Raw genomic sequence first — 24,724 nt, 5'->3', positions numbered from 1 at the left:
TGTGTTTTTAATGGCCTTTTGCTTTCTTAATGGGTGATGATCTGGATGTCATCCCATAACGCCTGTGGTATTTGATCATTAGTGTCTAATGCTTCAAATCTGTTCTTGACATTTTCCTAGCATTATAGCTAGAGTCCTGGTATGGTGCTGTGGGTTAAAGCACTGACCCACTTGTGGTTCAAACTCACCAACCACTCTTTGTAAAACCTACACAAGGTCCACAAGGTCGCTGTGAATCGGAACTGACTCGATGGCACTTAACAACAACAACAAAAATGCATAACTAAAGTGATCGTTTCTAGACAGAAATCAGATCCTGTTAAAACCTGTCAGTGTTTCAGCATGCCCTCAAATGAAGCTTAAAGTCCTTATGGCTTATGAGAGCTTCCCTGTTTCAGATCTGGCTGCTTCTCCTGTCTGATCTATCAATACCTCATACTTCATTCAAGCCACCATGTAGTCCTGCATTTGGTACTGCCTCAGTTCTTTGAGACCAACTTTACCTTGCCTCTTTCCTTGCGTCACACTTACTTCATCTTTACACTTGTCTTGGTTGTCTCAGGATCCAGGAAACCTTCTTTGACCCTTCGAGACTGGGTTTGACCCTTGCCCCACCCTAACATAATGTCTGTTAAGTTTTTCAGTCATTTATTGCTTTATCTGTTGTCTGCCACCAGAAATTTCTTGAAGATACTCATTTATCCTCTTCGGTTACAAGGAGTAGGAATCCACTGAATAGTAGCTAGCATAGAGAGTTTATTGTGAACAATCAGGAGACCACTCTTCTTATAGAATCAGGGCTTTGCGAAGTTGTACTTCATGGAACAGAATGGGAGTTCCTCAGGTCTGAACTGATCGGCCCTAGGCTTACACCTGTCTTCAGAAGTCCACTCATGATTTCAGCTTGCCTGCATTGCTGAGGATGGTCCTCCTAATCTCATGGTTTATGTCTTGCCCCCTACTTGATTTTTTCCTAACTGTAAATCCAGAGCAGGGATTGGAGAGACTCACTTACTGCTTTAAGTCAGGCACACATGTCTTATTTCTCTCTCCATCCTTGAGATGGGCTGTTCTTGAGTAAGTTCCCCAACTGCAGACTAATCAAACTAGGTTAGAACTAGAGGGTTCCATGGGTCAGAACACAGCTGTCTAGCAGTATAATAGACCTCTTCTTCTAGCCTCTCTCCCTGCCTCTCTGCTTGTGTTTTAGAAACTTCATGGTATCCTTTGCTGTTTTCCATCTTTTACAGATATCATTAATGGAGCTCAAGAAAAATGTGTATTGCCTCCTATGGATGGCTATCCTCATTGCGAGGGGAAAATCAAGGTAAGACAGACATGATGCTTGCTCTACCTCCCCCTTTGTTTCCCTGCCCTCCCCTCTCCAGCCACCCAGATGGACTTGTGAGCTATTAAAGGAACTCCTTAGTCCTGCCAGGTTGTGGCCATGGCCAAAATAATCCCTTCTCTGCTGCATCACACACCAGCTCTGACTGGTCAGGCTGAAAGAGTCAGGGCCTTTTTAGGAGCCTGCCTCACCTCTGAAGTGACCCTTCCTCTCTTCCCCCAGCCTCCAGCGGATGATCCTTCCAAAGCCAATGACAAAGAACTGCTGTTATTTAGTGTCCTAGCTCCCCTCTCCCCAGTCCCCAGATTGTGGTTTAAATGTCACATTTGCATTTGGGGTTGAGAACTCAGAAGCTCTTAGCCACTCATTCACTCTTAAAAACATGTTTTTTAAAAAATACTGTTTGTATGGTCAGCTCCCCCCCCCCCCCCCCGGGAGTCCACACCCTGTCGGGTAGTTTTCAGAGAAAAGTTTCAGTTGAGATATGCAGTTCCAAACTGTAGAATCATTTCCATGGTCTCTGGTTAGGATGCCTGTGAATGCACTTACATTCAATCTTTCCACACTCTGTTCCAAGTAGTGTAAAAAGGACAGAAAAGCTGTTTCTTTTATCAGGGAGTGCTTAGATGCAGGAGCCCCATTAACAACAACAACAAACACCAGTTGCCATTGAGCCTGTTCCTAGTCCTGGTAAACCTGTGTGTTTCAGAGTAGAACTGCACATAGAATTTTCAAGGCTCTGATTTTTTGGAAGAGGATTTCCAGGTCTTTCTTCCAAGGTGCATCTAGATGGGTTTGAGCTGCCAGCCTTTTGGTTAATGGACAGCACTTAACCATTTGCACACCTAGAGTCCCATTGGTGGTGGTGGTGGTGGTGGTAGTGGTGGTGATGTGCCCAGGAGTCGGTTCTGACTCATAGCAACCCTGCATAGGGTTTCCGAGGCTGTAAATCTTTACGTGAGCAGAAAGCCTCATCTTTCTCCCATAGGGTCCCATTAGACACTTGCTTTTCAGAAAACATTCCTAGTTATTGCCTGTACTTTATAACCTGCACTGCCCCATGGCCTCTCTCCAATATAAGCACTTCTGTGAGGCCAAGCTCCAGCCAATATCAACCTGTGGAATATTCAGGACCTGAGCAGTGGTCATGTTGATCTCCATGACTTCCATGTGTGAACTGTTCACCCCATCGTTGGCCTCCCTACCATCTTCATCTCCCCTGTTAGCAAGTGTGCAGAAGCCCCTTTTTACACCTGTCCTTGTCTGACTCTTGTTTCAGTGGATGAAAGACATGTGGCGCTCGGATCCCTGCTACGCGGACTATGGGGTGGATGGGTCCACCTGCTCCTTTTTTATTTACCTCAGTGAGGTAAGTTGTTTCTGTGGTGTTTGGCGGTAGGTAGGTGTGAATTGTCTGTTTGGCAGCCAACAATGGATTTTGAAAAGTTCTAAAATCTCTACTTTTACATGAAAGGCATATGTTTCCCTTCTTTATTACTCTCCTCAAGTAAGAAGACCCTTTTATTTTCCCCCTGAGAGAAAAGACTGAATTAGGTATTTACCTTCATTTTTTTTTTCTGGGTTTCATTATTATTTCTACCATTGCTGTTAAGTTGTAGTTTTTTTTCTTTAGGTTTATAGAGCTTTTTTCGTCAAGATTGCCTCATGATAGATATCCCGCTGCTGTCATGACTCCAGAGCTAATGAAAATCATTAAAATAACAGTTTCTGTCCAGTTGGTTCTGCCTCATGACAACCCCATGTGGGTCAGACTAGAACCAGGCTCCATAAAGTTTTTCATTGCTGATTTCTCAGAAAGCAATCTTCAGACATTAGCCATTTGGCTTATTCATGGACTCCAGTTATTAAGATACCTCTTGGAAATTATTAACACTGAGAACTGGATATGTGATCTTCCTCATGAACAGACTGGCAAATTTTACAAAGCATGGCCCATGAAACCACAGTGTTTGTTATTGATTTCATTGCTCTCCATTGGACCTTTAGGAGAGTCGAGGGGGTGGGGTAGAGTTAAGACTTACCATATATATACATAGCTCCCTATAGAATCTGTCTTGGAAGAAATGCAGCCAGAATGTTCCTTAGATGCGAGGATGGTGAGACTTAGTCTCATGTACTTTGGACATGCTGTCTGCAGGATAACATGCTTGATAAAGTAGATGGTCAGTGAAAAAGAGGAAGATTCTCAACAAGATGAAATGACACAGTAGCTGCAACAATGGGCTTAAGCACAGCGGCTATTAGGAGGAAGGTGCAGGAATGGGCATTGTTTCTTTCTGTGGTACATAGGGTGGCTGTGAATCAGAGCCAAGCTAATGGCACCTAACGAACAACATGACATCTTGATCTATCTCTCTATCTATCTATGTATTTACCTGTCTACCATATATAGTTGTATATGGTATATTGAAGGAGGAACCAAGTAGGGGATCCACACCTGCACTCCCTCACCACCACAAAGAGTGGGCAGCCCCTTAGGGTCTTGTGAAACAAGTGTTCATAATAACGTCAGTGGGTGTGTACCCAGGGCAGACTTCCTGTTACCATCTCTTTTAATTTGCTCTTGCATAAAGATTTACAGCCTCAGAAACCCTATGTAGGGTTGCTGTGAGTCCGAACTAACTCCACGGCATACCACTACCACCATTGTTAATAATATCACTATCTACAATGTTTCAATGTATAATTTGCTGATATCTACTTGAAGATATTCAGTTATATGATTTACTGCTCAAAACACTGTGTTACTGTAGGCTGCAGCCTTGCCTACAATGAAATCGGTGTCAGCATCATAACAGAAAGTTGGACATTGTTTGAGTCTAAGGACAGATGGCATTTGAACTCTACAGCCATTAAGAACCCAACTTCATTGTAGACCAGGTCTATAGCATGATCTCACTGATTACTTCAGACAGTTGCCAGAACAGAATCCCAGAACCAGGTCTCAAGCCTGGGTCTATCTGTACCTATTAGTGGCCCCTGAATACTTCATTTCAGAACCTGTCAGTATATATATATTTTTTTCTCTCTCTCTCTTCCTGAGGCATGGAGTTATACTTCATTAGCCTAGACTGTGTATGGCATTGTAGGGTAAGCCCTGGGCCTCACGGTCATTTGAACTGCAAGGTCACCAGTTCTAACTCCCCAGCTGCTCCTCAGAAACCTTATACAAGGGTGCTATGAGGCTAAACCAACTCAAAAGCATTTAACAGCAACAACTTTCTTCTTGGAGTCCTGCCTGGTGTGACACTGTAGGATAAGCACTGGACCATAAGGTCGATTTGAACTACAAGGTCAGCGGTTCAAAACCATCAGCCACTCCACACTATGTCATTATGAGTCTATACTGACTCAGTGTCACTAAAAACAACATTCTCTTCTTAGGCAAAGGATTGGGTTTTTCCTCCTGTAGAGTTGAATTGCACTCATTGATTGTCACCTACTAGAGAGATCAAAGACCACAGCCTTCAGTATGGGTTGCACTTCAATGTAAAGAAAACTAAAATCCTCACCACTGCATCAATAAACAGCATCCATATAAATGGAGAAAAGATTGAAGTTATCAAAGACTTCATTTTGCTCGGATCAATCATCAACAGTCCTTGAAATCAAACGATGTATTGTGTTAGGCAAATCTGCTGCATAATACCTCTTTAAAGTGTTGAAAAGAAAAGATGTCAGCTTGAGGATTAAGGTGCACCTGACCCGAGCCATGGTATTTTCAATAACCTCTTGTGAAAGTTGGACTGTGAATAAGGAAGACCTTAGAAGAATTGATCCATTTGAGTTACGATGTTGGAGGAAAATATTGAAAGTGCCAAAAGAACAAACAGATCTGTGTTGGAAGACATGCAGCCAGAGTGCTCCTTGGAAGCCAGGATGGCTAGACGTCATCCCTCATATCTCAGACATGCTGTCAGGAGGGACCAGTCACTGGAGAAGGATTTGATAAAGTAAAGAAAAGAAGCATAGAAGCAGGTCTTTGGGCCTGGAAAGTTGGAGCTGGTTTCCTTGCGGAGAGAACTGAACTCCCCTTCTCAATGTCTTATTCTGAAAAGAACCTTCAACCTCTGGTTTTCTAACAAATTCCACTCTTTATCGTACTGTCTTCGGAGTCCTGGTGTGGCACTGTAGGATAATGCACTGGACCACAGATTGGTTTGAACTGAAGGGTTGGTGGTTGAAACTCATCAGTCACTCCTCAGAAATCCTATACAGGGTCACTATGAGTCAGAACCAAATTGAAGGCATTTAACAAAAGTCACATACTATCTCTAGAAGTACCGTTGGGGAGTTAGAGGACAGTATCACCAATATGGAGTACAGGTGTGGCACTGTAGAGTAAGCACTGGACTGCTGACCACAAGGTCAGTGGTTCAAACCTGCCAGCTGTTCCTTGGAAACCCTATACAGGGTTGCTATGAGTCAGAACTGACTAGAATGCACTTAACAGCAACAACGCCACCAATATGGTCACTTCAGCAGGGAATGCTACCTTGAAGTCTTGTATCTGATGTCTGAGTCTGTGCCAGCTAGACTGTGACCTATCCAATTTGTACCTATGATACTTCAGTTAGAAAACACCAGTTTTAGTTTTTGTTTGTTATTAAAGCCCCCCATTGTGTGGATTCCTGAATCTGTATGAGAACAAGCTAATTGTAGAGCCCAGAAGATGTTACTGGCAGCCATCGATTTAGACCCGACTCTCGGTGGCCTCCTGCACAGTAGAGTGAAGTGCCATCCAATCCTGTGACGTCCCCATCGTCAGCTGGGATTGGACAACATCCATTGTGAACCATTGTTATGTGAGGTGCTGTCCAGTCAGTTCTGACTCACAGTGCCCCTCTGCACAACAGAATGAAGCGATGTCCAGTCCTGTGCCATCCTCACAATTGTTACATTTGAGCCCATTGCTACTGCCACTGTGTCAGTCCATTTCATTTTTTGTTGACCTTCCACTTTGTCAAATATGATGTCCTTCTCCAGGGCCTGGTCCCTCCAGATAACATGAACCATAGGATTTTCATTTGCATATCTTGAGCAGTAGATTGAAAGGACAGATATCACCCAGTTGACATAACTCACATGTTTTTATGACTCTTGATGTCATTATTTGAAAATCGCTTCAGTTTGTCAGGTAGCTTGGGGAGTTTTATGTGGGTGATTGGTTCCATTTTAGAATTACAATCAGTTTTTATTTCTCATTTACCAACCTAATAGAATTCTACTTTCTCTGACTTCCAGTAATGTAGAAATTCAGCCCTTTGCCTTCTTTTCTCATTTTGTTATGATGTATGTGTTTGCATTCTATCGGTGAGCCAGGCATGTGGATCACCATTGTGTTACAGCCATTTTAAATGTAAAACTATTATGGATGTTTTCTAAAGCCAATTAATTTCTTCAGAGTACTTTTTAAATCCTGTACCACATTTATGGCTTTGGGATGCTGTTAGGGAGTCCAAGGTTTCTTCTTGCTTTCGTTAAACTTGCTTTATTTGGTTATTTCATTAAACCCTGAATTCTTTATTTCCTGGATCATATGCCAGACTTCGCTTGTCATTGGAAGAATGATTAAGGGGACAGCTTCACTTGTTTACTCGGTCAGTACATGTACCAGTTCTCTGCTTCCTTTCTCATAGAGAAAGATGAGGCTGTCTGCTCCCGTAAAGAGCCGCAGTCTTGGAAACCCTATATAGGGTCCCTATGAGTCAGAATTAAGTAAGTAATCCTTACTCAAGAGACAGTTCTTGTTTCTAGTTGCTGTTAGCTTCAGGACTGTGACAAATGCCAGAGGATATGAAGTAAAATGTCCCTCACAGCTGGTCACCCGTGGAATTGAAGCACTTGGATTCAAACCCATCTCTCCCTTCATTTTTCTCTCTATGGTTGTCTCAGTATGCCAACTTGCACTGCATTATGGCCTTACAAACTTCTACTTTTACTTTCACCTAACTGGAATCAAAGTTTTTCTGGATCACAAGAAGTGAAGCCATCTGTATGTCCCCATTGCAGTAGCCCTACAGCCCCTTGTTAAGTATGTGACATTGAATTAGGGATGGGGGACATGGAGATAACAATCTAGTTCTTGCCCTCATGTAGGGTTGGCGTGTGGGTAAAACTATCCAACTGGCACCAAGTCACCTCTGACTCAGAAGTCACGTGTCAGAGTAGAACTGTGCTCCATGGGAATTTCAATGGCTGATTTTTCAGAATTGAATCACTGTATGCCAAACCTCTCAATTGCATGATTTTATATCCATTTCTCACCAACTCTAAGAACTAATGGAGAACCTAGTTGATAACTCAGAGAAGTTAGGTCACCTGTCTTCAAAGCCTTCCACTTTCCATTACTCGTCGTCCTTCATGTATGAGGAAAACAAAAATCAGGTGAATATCTTGTTACCATTTATTTTATATTCCAGTCTCTGTTCACATCCCCCTTGTGATTGAAATACAGCTCTCATTTAGCTAATTTCAATGAATCGTTCTTCACTGCTAGTTTCCATATACGTCATAATTTTGATGATACCCTACTCCCAGGAAAAGAGAATCAGCATCAGTTCTCCTGAGGCCGTAACTCTTAGATAGCAGGTGCTCAGCCAATCCACGTAGTAGGAGTAAGTGAATGATTCATTGGACAGCCTTGTATTTCCAGGACATCAGGCAGTTCATTTTCTGTATCTGTTTTTGTGAGCCGTGTAACTACTCCTGTTACAGAGACAAGGACCTAGAAAGTAATTACTCCAAATGTCACCGTTTCGCATACATAGTAACTTAGATCTCTACAGTCTTTTACTGCTGTCAGCTTACACAAAATCTAGAATGAATTTTTTCACCCCCGTAGATACTAATAAGTAGCTCTGTGGTGCTGTTGGATAAACACTGGGCTGCTAACCACAAGATTGTCAATTCAAGCCTACCAGTAGCTCTCATAGAGAAAGATGAGGCTGTCTGCTCCCGTAAAAAGCCGCAGTCTTGGAAACCCTATATAGGGTCCCTATGAGTCAGAATAAACTCGATGGCAGTGGGTTTGATTGGGGAGGGGGGGTTGGTATTAAATTGATTGATGATGCTGATATATTTGATACCCACACTGCCTTTTTTTTTTTTTCTCTTTTTGTAGTTATTCTGAAAATAGCAAGCATTAAACCTTTTAAGCTGCTTGATATTTTTGTGCTGTTTGGTTTTTTTTTAAGCATTTCTGTTACCATTGTAAATACAGTTGCTCTGAAATAGTTAAATTACATGATGATTGGTTGTTAGGTCTTAAAATGTGTATAAGCTGTTGCTTCCAGTGCCAATTTGGACTAGATAAATAAATATGTAGTATGCATGTGTGTGCCTCTGTGTGTGTGTGTGTGTGTGTCTATGACTCTCTCATAAAGGAACAAAAGAAGCAATTTCATGCCTTACTCATCAATCAGGTTCTTATATTTCATGAAGAGACGTAAAGGTCTCTGCTTCTTTCTCTTCTCCCTTGGCAGTGTGTAAAACTAATATTGGCTGAGCCTGCTATTAACCTTGAGTTTAAATTCAGCATACTTAATCCCCTGATTAATGCCAAGATTAATGCCCAACAGCAAAGGTTGAAAGCTTAAATGTTTGTGAATACGAGCATGAAATGAAATCCTAATAACCAGTACAATGATTTGGATTTATGGGCTGTATTGGTTGCTAAAGATAACTTGGAAATGGTGTTACACAGCCCCATTTGTCAAAGTGGGCAGCGGTAAGGAATTGACTCCTTAGGTTGCCAGAGAAAACCTGAATGAAAAATCTCACTAGCATTTTGAGGTGGGTTGGTGAGTACTTAAAACATATCCCCAGACTGTCCCATGAGAATTCGACCAAACACCTTTTCATTGCTTAGACAGTTGAAACAGGAAATTCCCTCTCAGGCAGGCAGTATTTCTGGGCAGAAAAGGATATGGTATAGATTTATAATCAAGTTCATTTCCTCAGTTAGTCTTTTAAAAAAATATTTTTCAACTATGTATATTTCTTGTTATTATTACCTGAGTTCTGGACACCCCCAGAAGAAGGATTTTTGTCCTACATTTATGATAGCGGCAGTGGTGGTGGTGATGTGTCATGGAGTCTGTTCCGACTCATAGTGCCTCTGTATAGAGTTTTCAAGGCTGTAAATCTTTACGGGATTAGAAAGCCTCATCTTTCTCCTACTGAACCACTGGTAGTTTCAAATTGCTGACAGTGAGATTAGCAGCCTGACTGATAGCCACTATGCTACCAGAACTCCTTAATTTAACCACTTAATTTAACCCACTACACTACCAGAGCTCCTGAATTTATAGAGCACCGTTTCTCAGCCTGATTTCTCAGTTTTCTCCTCTCATCCTCTTCCCTCTCTCAAGTCCATCTTCCTCATGATCCTTCCTTATAGCTGTGAATTTCAGACTTCCTACAGTATTTACATTTAGACTTCTTGTTCTGAACTTAACCTTACAAAAATTAGAAGGGGAAAGAACAAGTCTTGCCAAACCCCAAGCCAGCACTTCTTTGGCCCCTAGGTGGTACAAATGGTTAGCACCCTTGAATGCTAAGCAAAAGGTTGGAGGTTGGAGTCCACCTAGAAGTTCCTTTGAAAAACTGCCTAGCAAGCTGCTTCCAAGGACTCATCCATTGAAAGTCCTGTGGAGCTGTTCTTCTCCACCACACGTAGAGTCCAAGGACTCATCCATTGAAAGTCCTGTGGAGCTCTTCTTCTCCACCACACGTAGAATCCAAGGACTCATCCATTGAAAGTCCTGTGGAGCTGTTCTTCTCCACCACACGTAAAGTCACCATGAGTCGGAGTCGATTCTAGGCAACTGGTTTGGTTTTTTGGTTTGTAATAAATGTTTTGGTTTATAATGAAAGTAATAACCTGCAGTCACCTTCAGGTTGTTCTTTTGCACACTTACATATTATCTCTAGTCATTTGTAATGTATGCCAATAAATTATTTTAACTTTTTTTAACCTTTTTCACTGGGATATTGTCACACATATATAAAAAAGAAAAAAGCCAAATGAACCCTGATGTGCCCATTACCCAAATCCAGCAAATTGTCAATTCAGAGCCAATCTGATTTCCTCTATGCCCCTCCCTAAATTTGAAACAAATCCCAGACATCATGTCATCTATAAAGACCTCAGTGTGTATCCATGTTTACATAACCACCACCACCATGTTTAAAAGAAGGCGAATGTTTAAAAGAAGGGGAATCTTTTAAAGCACATAACTGTAGTAATGTGCTTTAAAAATTTAAAAATCAACGTTAAAAATTAATGCTGATTCCTTAGTATTATCAAATATCATCTTATAAATTAAAGTTTAGTTATTTGAATTAGGTTTCAGATAAACACCATCAATTGCCAGTAAATTATGTCTGTTATAGGAGCCCTGGCGATGCAGTGAGTTAAGCATTGGCCTGCTAACCATAAGGTTAGCAGTTCAAACCCATCAGCCATCCCAAGGAGAAGCATGAGGCTGTTTGCTCCTGTAAAAATTTACAGTCTCAGAAACCTTAAGGCGCAGTTCTACTCTGTCATATAGAGTCTTTTAAGTCTTTTGGTTTTAGGTTTTCCTTCACCTTTTATTCTTTCTGCTTGCAATTATTTATTGACTAAATTGCCACAGATATTTTATAGTCTGGATTTTGATAATGACATTTCCATGATGTCTAACTTGTTTCCTTGCATTTCCTTTAACTTGGTTGTTAACTGAGACTCGTTCAGAGTAGGGCTCAGTATGCTTTGCAAGACTGCTTCATGGATGGCATTTTATGCTGCCGTCAGAAAGCACATACTGCCCAATGTCCTCTCTTTTTGTGATATTAGAAGCCACTGATGATCAGTGTGTCAGGCACAGATATCCATGCTGCGGATACAGCAGTGAACAGGACAGGTGAAGTTTCTGCCCTCAAGGAACTTACATTTTGATGGGACAATGGAACCCTGATGGTGCAACAGTTAAGCGCTGGACTGATGACTGAAAAGTTGGCAGTTCAAATCCACCCCATGGCTCCATGGGAGAAAGTACTGGCAACCTGCTCACATAAAGATTACAGGCTAGAACACCGTATGGTACAGTTCTACATTGACACTATGAGTTGGAATTGACTCAGTGACACCTAACGACAACAGCAAACAGTGAATAATAAGCCAGCACATAGAATAATTTCTACAGATGCTGAGTGCTCCAGGGAAAAATTAGTTGGGCAAGAGTATCAGTTGATTAGGGATGTAGTGAAGGAAGGATTCTCTGAGGATACATTTGAGTATGGAGTAGAAGAAAGTAAAGAAGTGAGGCATGGAACTGTTGCTAAGGAAGCGTGTTCCCAGTAGAAAGAATTGCAAATAAGAAAGCCCTCAGCTTTCTAGGTTATAGAATTACCAGAGAATACATAAAACACACAGTTAAATTTGAATTTCAGATCCACAGCAAATAATTTTAGTCTGTCACAAACTAAGAATATCACAAGCTACTAAAGATATACTTTAATAGAAATCGAAATTTTGCTGAGCATCCTCACTTTCTGCTCTTCCCCAATATGGCAACCCTACTGATGTGTGAATGTGTTTGGCATGCTGTTCGACTTATAAGGAGGACTTTGTCTGTCAGACAGGGTGAGGTCAGATTCTATAGTATCTTGCTATACTTTCTAGATTTTATTCTGAGTGTAATGAAACACAATTGAAGGTTTGGATAAGTGTTGAATAAGTGTAAGTGATCCACAGTAGGCTTTAAAAATATTACTCTTGCTGCCATGTGCAGAACAGACGGTGGAGGTAAGAGTGGGAAACAGGAAGCTGTTTTACTTCCATTAATCTTATATTATGGCCTCAGAGTAGAAGCATAATAAATTCTTTTTATGGGATTTCATATAGAAGATTTAGGCAATAACACTCCAGTATTGAAGACCGGACAGTGCTTATGGGACTATAGAAATTAATTGCTTGGTGGTGATGGAATGTCCTATCCTACAGTCGGGTAGATGTCATTGTAGACCTTGGTTTCCATGTTCTGTGCTCAGGGACAAGGGGTGCTATTTCTCTGCTCCTCAGTGTTTTCATCTAGCATAAGAATTGGCCTCTTTCAAAGGGTTCCTTTGAAGACCTAATGAGATTATGTGTATAAGGTGCCTGTTCTAGTGCTTGCCTCATGTTGAAGATTTTGTTGTTATCCTGTATCCTCCAGCCCCCACTCCACATCAATCCCTATTATACAACCATTTCAAACAAGCAGTTTGGACAAAATATTAATCAACTAAGGTGTTGATAAAACATGCAGTCAAGATGCATTAATAATTGCTGGTGAATAGAATATGAAAGGTGAAAACAAAGCAGGATCAGCAGTTGGAAAATATAGCATTGCTGATAGAAATGACACCAGGTATGGTGGGATAGGATTCTGTCAGATCACTGACTGACTACATTGCAAATAAAATTTCTACAAACATAAATGATGACTATACATGTGGGACTCACCAGATGGAATATACAGGAATCAAATCAACTGCATCTTTGTATAGAGAGATGATGAAGAAATTCAATATCATCCATCAGAATTAGACCAGGGACTGAATGCAGAACAGCCTCCTGCCAGCCGGCACACAGCCTTTCTCAATCCATGGGTCTAGAGTCCTCAGCTGCTCTATCTCTATTCCATCACCTCTTCCACCATCTCTGCTCTGGCCGCTTTTCTACGTAGGACCTCATGCTCCTCCTTCTTGATGGTCCTAGGGTCCTCTGTTCCTGAAATGAAAGATTAACTATTCCTCCCTTTTAGTTACACATCTTCTACAATTACAATTATGACAATGGCAATTGTAGTTGTTGTTGTTGTCAGGTGCCATTGAGTCAGAACCGACTCATAGTGACACCATGCACAGCAGAACGAAACAATGTCCGATGCTGGGCCAACCCCACCACCACTGCCACACTTGACGCCGTCAATGATACCACCTGGCTGATCCATCTCATTGAGGGTCTTCCTCTTTTTCTTTGACCCTCCATCTTACCCAACATTACATCCTTCTCCAGCGACTGTTCTCTCCTGACAATATGTCCAAAGTATGAGAGACGAAGCTTAGCCATCCTGGCCTCCAAGGAGCCACTCTGGCTGCACTTCTTCCAAAATAGATCTGTTGGTTCTTTTGGCAGTCCAATGCACTTTTAGTATTCTCCTCCAACACCACAACTCAAAGGCATCAATTCTTCTACGATCTTCCTTATTCACTGTCCAGCTTTCACATCCATATGAGGTTCTTGAAAATACCATGGCTTGGGTCAGGCGCACCTTAGTCCTCAAGCTGACATCTTTGCTCTTCAACACTTTAAAAAGTTCCTGTGCAGCAGATTTGCCCAACGCAATATGTCGTCTGATCTCTTGACTGCTGCTTCCATGAGTGTCGATAGTTGATCCAAGAAGAATGAAGTCCTTGACAATGGCGATTACTCGCTATATAATTATAAAATCCTTTCATCATACTTATTCAGTCTGTATACTGAGCAAATATTCCAAGAAGCTGGACTAATCACCATCATCCCCCATCTGCTTTCACCAGATCCATCTTGAAAAAAGGAAAAGTATTCAGTGAGGATTCTACCTTACACCCCTCATTCTGAAACTAAGCACACTCATGAAAGTTTGTAAGCCTGTGGCATAGACTTTGGACTTTGGACCTTGTTATCAAGAGGGACCAGTCTGTGGAGAAGGACATCATGCTTGATAACATGGAGGGTCAGCTAAAAAGAGGAAGACCCTCAACAAGATGAATTGACCCCGTGGCTGCAAAACAATGGGTTCAATCATAGCAATGATTGTGAGGATGGCATAAGACCAGGCAGTGCTTGGTTCTTGTGTCCATAGGGTTTATGTGAGTCAGATCTGACAGTGCCAACAATACCTATCTGACTGACCTCTCTACTTGGAATTCATCTTTGAGATCTTCCATACTTAAAGCACTTGATCTATCTAAGAACTTTTGTTTCATGTGGGGCAGCATTTCCATAAACTTGTTACAAAGCCTTAGTGATTTGAGAAGATGTCCACTGGGGTTTGTTAAAAATTTCATAGTAGCCCTGATGTCATAAATCATTCCCCTCCCCCACCCCCATGGTACTCTAATGAGAAAAGTAAAAAGAAATATATGTATGTATATAGATAGATAGATAGATATACACACACACATATATTTTTAAAGCACTTTATTGAGACTAAGACAAATGTATTACTAAGAGAATTTGTCTGCAGCCATATACTCACGGATCATAGAAAAATGTTTAAAATTCATCTTGTTTGGAATAAACCTGTGCTTGTATAAGTTGGAACTCTAGTAGCAATACTTTTTTACTTACCCTCATGTATGTATGTATATATGTTTATGTTATACTGATGATATGTCATGTGATGTATTCTTATGGGAGATATATAACAAAAGGAGAGTAAAGAAAAAAAAAGAAAAAGAAAGCATATAACCTCTTACCAAACTCCATCTCCTGCCCACTCCCATTTCTAAAGTTTCTAAAAGGAAATGCTAAATGCAAAACCTATATGCACATATAAGTGGTTCAGCTAACTCATTGACTCCTCTGCACCAAACACCTTGTTGTTGTTAGGTGTCAGTTCTGAGTGACAGTGACCATACATACAACAGAATGAAACATTGCTTAGTCTGGTGCCAGCCCCACTGCCGTTTTTATTTGGCATAAATCAAACAGCATAGAATTGTTCATGGAGAGATTGTTAGGTGCTATTGAGTCAGTTCCAACTCATATGGACCCTTCGTGCAAAAGAGTAAGAGACTACCTGGTCCTGTGCCATGCTTACTGGATTGTTTGAGTCTATTGCTCCTTCCTCTAACACAGATGTTCCTGTTAGTACATCTCATTGGGGATCTTCCTCTTTAATTGACCCTCCACTTTACCAAGCAGGATATTCTTCTCCAGGGACTCGTCCATTCTGACACGATGTCCAAGTTTGAGAGATGAAGTCTCACCATTGTAGCTTCTAGGGAGCAAGCTAGCATTACTTCTTCCAAACAGATAGTTGTTGTTGTTGTTGTTGTTTTTCTTTCTGGCAGTCCATGGTACTTTGAATATTCTTCCCCATTTTGAACTGAATTCACCATAATTCAAATGCAGCGATTCTTCTAGGATCTTCTTTCTTCATTGTGTAGCTTTCCGATACATATGTTCTTGTTGTTGTAATCACCAAGTTGATTCTGACCCATAGCAACCCTCTATAGGGTTTCCAAGAAGCAGCTGGTGAGCTTCAACCACCAACCTTGTAGTTCAAACAACTTTGCAGTCTGCCGCATTAGCCCACAGTGCCACACCAGGACTCGCATGCATATGAGGTCATTGAAAATACCATTGCTTGTATCAGGCACACTTTAGTCCTCAAAGTGACATCTTTGCTCTTTGACACTTAAAAGAGGTCTTGTGCAGCAGGTTTGTCTCATGCAATGTCATTTGATTTGTCTGCCGTTTCCATGAGTGTTGACTGTAGATCCAAGCAAAATTAAATCTTTTGAGAACTTCAATATTTGCTCTGTTTATCTTGATGTTATTTATTGTTCCAGTTGTGAGGATTTTTGTTTTGTTTTGTTTTGTTTTATATTGAGGTATAATCCATTCTGAAGCCTATATATATAGTCTTTGATCTTCATCAGTAAATATTTCAAGTCCCCTTTGCTTTCAGCAAGCAATGTATCCTCTGCATATTGCAGATTGTAAATGAGTCTTATTCCAGTCCTGATGCTATATTCTTCTGCATATAATCCAGTTTCTCAGATATTTGCTCAGCAATCAGATTAAACATGTATGGTGAAAGGATACAACCCTGACATATACCTTTCCTGATTTTGAACCATTCAATATCCCCTTGTTCTTTTCAAATGACTGCCTCTTATGTACAGTTTCCTCATGTTTAAGAGTAAATGTTTTGGAATACCTGTTCTTCATAATGTTATCAATGGTTTGTTATGACCCATCCAATCGAATGCATTTACATAGTCAATAAAGCACAAGTAAACATTTAGATTTTCTTTCTACTTTCGGCCAGTGTTTCAAAATGATATTGTCATTTTGAAATAGTCAGCAGTGGTATCCCTTATTCCATGTCTTCTTCTGAAGAGTTGGAAACACCATCTTCAGAAGTGAATATCCCCAAATGGAGGATTATGTTGAGAAACAGTAGCTTCACCTTTTGATATTTTTATTTAGTTCTGGTTTCTATAATTTTGTAGCAGTACTTTTGTCTTACTCTTACCCTTCTGTGTATATATGCATATGTGTAATATATAAAAATGTATGTGTATGTAATCAAAATATCAAGTAAACAAATAAACTTTCAGTGTATTGATATATAATCAGCAGTTTCCTTTAGATATATCACCAAATAACCTTACAGGATGACATAAAATAATTTATTTCAACTCTTAATTTGTTGTTGTTGTTAGGTGTCAAGGAGTCGGTACAAAGTCATAGTGACCCTACAAACAATGAAACACAACACTGCCCAATCCTGTGCCAACCTTACAATCGTAGCTACGTTTGAGCCTATTGCTGCTGCCACTATGCCAGTCCATCTTGTTGGGGGTCTTCCTCTTTTTCTCTGACCCTCCACTTTACCAAATATAATATCCTTCTCTAGTGACTGACCCCTTCTGATAATATGTCCAAAGTATGAGAGTTGGAAGTCTGGCCATCCTGGATTCCAAGGAGCATTCTGGTTGTACTTTTTCCAACACAAATTGGTTTGTTCTTTTGACAGTCCATGTACTTTTAACATCCTCTTCCAACACCGTAACTCAAAAGCATCAATTCTTCTATAGTCTTCCTTATTCACTGTCCAACTTTCACATGCATATGAGGTTACTGGAAATACCATGACTTGGTTCTGGTGCACTTTAGTCCTCAAACTGACATCTTTGCTCTTTAACACTTAAAAGAGGTCTTGTGCAGCAGATTTGCCTAAAGAAATACATCGTTTGGTTTTTTAACTGCAGCTTCCATGAGTGTCTAGGATTGATTCGAGCAAAATGAAGTCTAACAACTTCAATCCTTTCTCCATTTATATGGATATTTTTTGTTAGTCCAGTGATAGGGATTTTTGTGTTCTTTTCATTGAGGTGCAATCCATACTGAAGGGTCTGTGATCTTTATCAGTAAGTATTTTAAGACCTTCACTTTCAGCAAGCAAGGTTATATCAACTGCATATCACAGGTTGTTAATGAGTCTTTCTCTAATCCTGATGCCATGTTTTTCTTCGTATAATCCAGATTCTCAGATTATTTGCTCAGCATACAGATTGAATAAGTATGATGAAAGACTACAAACCTGACACACACCTTTCCTAATTTTAAACCATTTGGTGTTCCCTTGTTCTGTTCAAATAACTGCCTCTTGGTCTATATATAAGTTCCTCATGAGCACAATTAAGTGTTCTGAAATACTCATACTTCACAATGCTGTCCATAGTTAGTCATAATACACATGATCAAAAGTGTTTGTGTAGTCAGTAAAGCACAGATAAACATCTTTCTGATATTCTCTGATTGCAGCCAAGATCCATCTGACGTCAGCAAAGATATCCCTCAATCGACATCCTCTTTTCAATCCGTCTTGAACCTCTGGAAGTTCTCTGTCATTGTATGGTTGCAGCCATTTTTGTATTATCTTTAGCAAAACTTTACTTGCTTGTGATATTAATAATGTTGTCCTATAATTTCCGCATCCTGTTGGGTCACCTCTCTTTGGAATGGGCACAGTTATTCATCTCTTCCAGTCAGTTGGCCAGACAACTGTCTTCCAAATTTCTTGGCATAGACAAGTGTCTCCAGTGCTGCATCAGTTTGTTGAAAGATTTCAATTTGTATTCCATCAATTCCCAATGCTTTGTTCTTTGCCAATGCCCTCAGTGCACCTTGGACTTCTTCTTCAGTATCATTGTCTCCTGATCATATGTTACCTCTTGAAATGGTTGAATGTCAACCATTTCTTTTTGGTACAGGTACTCTTCCATCTTATTTTGATGCTTTCTGAATCATTTGGTATTTTGCCTATAGAATCCTCACTATCACAAGTCCAGGCTTGAATTTTTTCTTCAATTCCCTCAGCTTGAGAAATTCTGAGTGTGTTCTTCCCTCTTGACTTTCTAACTTGAGGTCTTTCTGCATTTTGTTATAATATTTGACCTTGTCTTATCTAGCTGCTCTTCGAAATTTTCTACTTAGCTCTGTTACGCATTCTGTTAGATCACCTTTCTTTGGAATGGGCAGATATTCATCTCTTCTAGTCAGTTGGCAAAGAAGCTCTAGTAGCATAGTGGTTACAAATCGGGCTGCGAACCTTAAGGCCAGCAGTTCGAAACTACCAGCCACTCCGAGGGAGAAAGATGAGGCTTTCTGCTCCCGTAAAGAGTTACAGCCTCAGAAACCCTATACAGGGTCGCTATGGGTTGGAACCAACTCTACGGCACTTAACAACAACAAGAAGTCAGTTGGCCAGGCAACTGTCTTCCAATTTCTTGGCATAGATAAGTGAGTGTCTCCAGTGCTGCATCGGTTTGTTGAAAGATTTTAATTTGCATTCCATCAATTCCTGGTGCCTTGTTCTTTGCCAATGCCCTCAGTGCACCTTGGATTTCTTGCATTTGCTTTAGCATCAATACAGAGGAGAGCAAGTTTTAGACTCTATTCTGACATCCATTTTGATCTTTTTCTTCTTTCTTGTCTTGTTAATGACCTTTTGCTTTCTTCCTGTATGATGCTCTTGATGTAATCCCACAACTCTTCTGGTCTTTAGTTTTAGTGTGTAATGCATCAAATCTGTTCTTCAGATCTCTAAATTGAGGTGGAATATGTTTAAGGTCATATTTTTGTTGTGTTGTATGTGTTTTAATTTTCTTCAGCTTCAGCCTGAACTTGCATAGGAGCAACTGATGGTCTGTTGCAGTCTGCCCCTGGCCTTGTTTTGGCTAATGATATGGAGCTTTTCCACCATTTCTTTCTTTCATTCTTTTTAAATTTTTATTGTGAATTGAGTGAAGGTTTACAGATCATCAGTTTTATATTCAACAAATCAAATACTTTGTTTCACTACAATGGTTATAATCCCCTCTATGTACCATCAGTTAACAGTATTTTTCTCTACTCATTTTATACTGTTTTTTGTTTGTTTTTTAAAACACTCAGGTATATTTAATAATTTATACCACCAAAGGGCACATTCTGCAAGGCCACATTCTGGCTGCCAGCTCTCAGTCCCTCTCTCTCCATGAATCTAGAGTCCTCAGCTGCTCACTCTCTCCATGTCCCCATCTCTGCCTCCATTTCTGGTGTCACTGCTTCTCTGGATAAGGTCCCAAGGTCCGCTTGTGCTTTTCTCTCTTGATGGTCCTAGGGTCCTCTGTTTCTGGACTGTAAGATTAACTACATGCCCGTTTTTGTTAGAAAACTTCTACCTTTACAGTTGTGACAGTCACAATTAGTCATGATAACAGTTACTCACTATAGAATCATAACACTCTTATCTCCATCTCTATTTACGAGACCCGTCTAGACAAGATGAAAACTACTCAGTGGGGACTCTGTATTCCCCTACATTCTCTTAAACTAAACTCCCTCATGAAAACTTGTAAGCCAGTCACTTCGTGCCTTTATCACCCCCTCTTTCTAAGTTGCCCATCCCTATCTACCCTGTATACAAGGGGGATAGCATTGATGTTTCATATAAAGACTCCTTCCCTCTCTGTTGGTATTTTGAGCAACTACCATGGTGCTGTGGGTTAATGCATCAGACTGCAAAACCATTTGAACTGCAAGGTTGGCGGTTCAAGCTGCTCCTCATAAACACTTACAGGGTTGCTATGGGTCGGAATTGACTCAATGGCATTTTACAACAACTTCCATGAATATAGGACAAATTCATCAAGTTTTAGAAATTTACTCTCGTTTCCTTTATCAAAAACTGTGGGGTTTTTTTTCAATCTTCCTCTAGTTGATTCTGATTATCAAGCCATAGAGGTTAGGTCAAATGGGTACTATCTGCAAGTTTGGGTGTTCTTGTGCATATCACCTCACATCATATCAGCTGGATGCTTCACTCTCAGCTCTAGCCTTCTGTGGCTATGTCCTTGTCCATGGGTTCAGGTGTCCCCAGATCTCACCACACTTGGGGTCAACCAGGCCTCCTCTTCTCTCTCTCATCTCCAGGTCCACAGGAGTCTATGAAACATGGTTGAACTGAGCCCATTTCTTCATTGCTGCCTTTTTCCCTCTTTCACTCACCAGCAGACCAATGTGGTCGCCAGCAAGCTTACATTCCTGCTCGTGTTCTGTTTGAGTTTCAGTCTTAGAGGGGGGTTTGTCCTAAAGGGACTTGATTACTTGCCTTGATGGTTTCCCAGTGAACCACTTGCTTATTCTTGTAGAAGCCAATCGTACTACCATTTTTGTTTTGGGTTTTTCCTGCTGATCTTTCTTTGAAGATGTATCTTCTGTCACTCTAGCTGTTCCAGACGGGTCTGCTTGTCCTTTTTCACCATCTCTTTCCACAGATGTAGTCAGTTTGATTTCTGTGTATTCCATCTAGTGAGGTCTATGTGTATTATCATCTTTTATGGTTGTTAAAAAAAAAAAGGTATTTACAATAAAGAAGCCATTGGTCTTACAAAATCTATCATAGGATCTCCAGCATGATTTCTATCACCAAGGTCATATTTTCTAACTACTGATAATTCCTCTTTGTTTCCAACCTTTGAATTCCGATTGCTAGTCATTATCAACACATCTTGATTGAATGTTTGATTAATTTCAGACTGAAGATGGTTATAGAATTCCTCAATTTCATCCTCACTGGCTTTAGTGGTGGGGGCATAAATTTGAATAATAGTGATATTAACTGGTCTTACTTTTAAGTGTATGGATATTATCCTATCACAGACAGCTCTATATTTCAAGACATATCTTGATATGTTCATTTGGATGATGAATATGAAACCATTCCTGTTCAATTTGTTATTCCTGGCAAAGTAAGCCATGTGATTGTCAGAGTCAAAATGGCCAATGCCAGTCCCTTTCAGTCCATTAATGCTTCCATTTCATTTTTTATAATTTCCAATTTTCCTGGATTCATACTTGGTGCATTTGTGTTCTAATTATTAATGGATATTTACAGTGCTTCTCTCCATTTTGAGTTGTGCCTCATCAGCAAATGAAGGTCTGAAGTCTTTACTCCATTCACGTCAGCACAGTCAAGTGTACTTTGAGGAGGCAGCTCTTCCCCAGTTGTATTTTGAGAGCCTTCCAACCTGAAGGACTCATCTTCTAGCACTATATCTGACAATATTCTGGTGCTTTTCATCATGTTTTAGTATTCTGGTGCTAACAGTGTTCCACCGCTGTTCTGAAGGTTTTCAGTGACTAAATATTCTGAAGTAGTCTCTCTCCTTCTTCCTAGTGTCTTCATCTGGAAACTCAGCTGCAACCTGTCCACTATGGGTGACCATTATATTTAAAATACCCGTGGCATAGCTTCTAGAATCTCAGCAACATTCAAGACACCATAGTATGACAAACTGAAAGATAAACTTTTAACATAGGATTATAGAATTAAGAAGTTATCCCATTCAGCTTCTTTATTTTGTAATGAAAAAACTTGAAATCCAAATGGTTTAAGGTTGCATCCCTAGTTAATTTCAGAATTGGCCGTGATATCCATTTTGACTCTTCCAGATTCAGTCTTCTTCCCTACTCTACAGCTCTCGTGTCTTCTTCTGACCTGATGTTAAGGATGGTTCTTGCTGTGTCCTGGTCAAGGGAGCCACTGATATGAAATTTCACCCAGCACTCCTAGTTACTAGTGGAATTGCCTCTCTGTAAAGTCCCCCACCTTTTTAAACCTTGATTTCCCCACAGGTAATATGGTTACATGAGGCATTGGTGGTTCTATGGCAGAGTTCTCCCCTTCCCTGCGGGAGACTTGTTTTCATATCTCAGCCACTGCACGTTAAGTAGGTTGCTGTGATATTTACAGGTTTCAAGTGATGTTTCCAGACTCCAGTGAAGTAGGTTGAAAGGCCTAGTGATCTACTTCCCAGCTGATGAAAATGCTGTGGTTTGCAGTCCTATCTATCACAGGGATGGTGCACAAGTGTTTTATTCCATTGTATATGGGTTCATCATGAGTCAGGTTCTTACTCAACACAAGTGACTTCGGCATATTATCAGTACCCATGCCATAGGTTACTCTGGCCGATTAAATGATGTAATGCATACAAGTGTTTAGATTATTTTTCTAGTGGCACATTATGGTAAGCCATCATTTAATGATGTTTATGTTTCTATCATTTAAATCATTTAAAAAGTATTTTGTTAATAGATGTTCACTGTAAATAAATTTTAATCTACTTATTAGCAAAAAGAAGAAAAGGAAAAAATTCCATAACACCATCACTCAGTAATAATCTCAGGCTTTGCTTATGTATTTTTGTAATTAATTTTGATTGTACTCATCCTCTGAAAAATACAGCATGATATTCTATGTTATCAGTGATCCATTAGGAGAAAACTGGTCATATTAATCACAAGAGAAGAGGCCCTAACACAGCTTGATCGTTATTTTTTTAAAAGAACATAGTATTATTACAAAGAGCTATGTCATTTCACAACTAAATGCATGTGTGTGTGTGTGTATATATATATATATATATATATAATGAATCTTGTACAGGTATCAACCAGCAATTTATTTTTCTGTAAATGTAATAGATTGTCCGTCCTATGGACCTTGAAAGTAAGTCTGACCTAGTTTAACTCTGCTTAGGGACTCAGAGAATTTCTTGATTCATAGTGTTCATGATTAAGCTGCAAGACCTACTCAGATCAAAGCAGTTTAAATCATGAACTGGAGGAATATCAAAAATCAAATTGCTTTATTTTATACCTCCTCGCTCAAGAAAAAAATGATTTGTCGGGTCCTCTCTATGGAATAAGCATTAATGTTCCAAAGTTCATGCCTGACTGGTCTTTCTTTCTTTTTCTCTTTCTGTTTTGCTGCTGCTTCATATTTTGGCCTGGGGCTAGTGCACTAAAAAGATTAGTTCATGTCCAAGGAGTTTTGCCTTCAGATTGAAGGTTATTAGAGTAGTGATTGCTATGTGTGTGTTGCCATGAACTCAAACTGTTTTCATTTTTTAGACGAATGATGGTGAATTGCAAGCTGCTTTTTAAGGATCCCCAGTTTCTGTCCTGGACTGAGGGCTTAGCCCCTGGAGTCCCTCAGGAATAGTGTAAACAGTGGGAGCATCCGACTCCATAGCACTGAGGGTGAAGATAAAACCCTGTCCCAGGAGAGCATCAGGGGTCACTGTCTTAGACTCTCAGTGCTACTATCACAGAAATGCCATAATTGGCAACTCTGATGCACAGAAATGGATTTTATCCAAGTTTAGGAGGCTAGCAGTCTGAGTCCAGGACACAGACTCCAGGACCAGACTCTCTCTGTTCTGGGAGATATGCTTGTCTCTCTCTGCATTTCTTCCTTGGTTCCTTGTTGATATCCATGTGGTACCTGTCTTTGCCCATTTGTGTTTCCTTGTTTCTCTATACCTAGTCTGCTCTTTGTGTATCTCAACAGTGATTGGCTTAAAATGCCCGCTCCATGAATATGAGCCCATAATATAGCAAGGAAGCCCTCTTCCCAAATGACAGTACATTTACAGGTATAGCGGTTAGGGTTTACAATACATATTTTGAGGGAACACCACTCAGTTCATAACAATCTGTTGCAAAAGTGTGACTAGGGTCGTGGGTGATAGAAGGGGGCTCCAGGCAGAAGTAGGACATGAGCTCTGAGAACCAGTCAGAAGAGCCATTAAGAATGACTTAAATTTGGGGAACTGGGGAACCCCCTAGTCAGACAGGCAGTGAGCTTGTTCTGCAGTACAGCTTTATTGGTATGATGCTGTCCTGGTGGGTTTAGCTTGTTCAAGGAGGCTGGGTGAAAGAGACAGAGTTATTAGCCTGAGCAAGAGTCTTCCCGAATGTTATTAATGATGCTCTTGTTTAGGAAAATGTTATTCATTTCAGGGCTGTTTGTTTCAGGAGTTATTGCCAGTGCTGGCTGTCTTCCAATTCTAGTAATCCTCTGAGGTTTCAGAAAGAAAGAAATCCCCCCCCCCCCATTGGAGTAATTGGTTTATGTATAACTTAATTATTTTGTTAACCAGTTATCCCATCACTATGTACAAAAACAACAGCCTTCAGAACACTTCCTTGTCATTCATTCTGTTGTCAAGATGTTCGTAACTGATTTTTCCACCATTATGAATGAATGTGTAATGGTA

The 24,724-nt window shown here is 40.3% G+C and overlaps 1 protein-coding gene across 1 annotated transcript in view; it reads left to right on the top strand.

Annotated features, from left to right (window-relative positions):
- The window catches only part of MGAT5 (mannosyl (alpha-1,6-)-glycoprotein beta-1,6-N-acetyl-glucosaminyltransferase), a 307,459-nt gene that overhangs the window by 95,615 nt on the left and 187,120 nt on the right, over positions 1-24,724 (top strand). The window contains exons 3-4 of the mRNA XM_006834588.1: positions 1,251-1,327; positions 2,628-2,717. Of these exons, the coding sequence (XP_006834651.1) occupies positions 1,251-1,327; positions 2,628-2,717 (167 nt within the window). The remainder of the gene's footprint in view (positions 1-1,250; positions 1,328-2,627; positions 2,718-24,724) is intronic.

This window comes from Chrysochloris asiatica, unplaced genomic scaffold, assembly GCF_000296735.1.
Source record: "Chrysochloris asiatica unplaced genomic scaffold, ChrAsi1.0 scaffold00012, whole genome shotgun sequence".
NCBI lineage: Eukaryota > Metazoa > Chordata > Mammalia > Afrosoricida > Chrysochloridae > Chrysochloris > Chrysochloris asiatica.
This window is presented reverse-complemented; position numbering and strand designations above follow the sequence as displayed.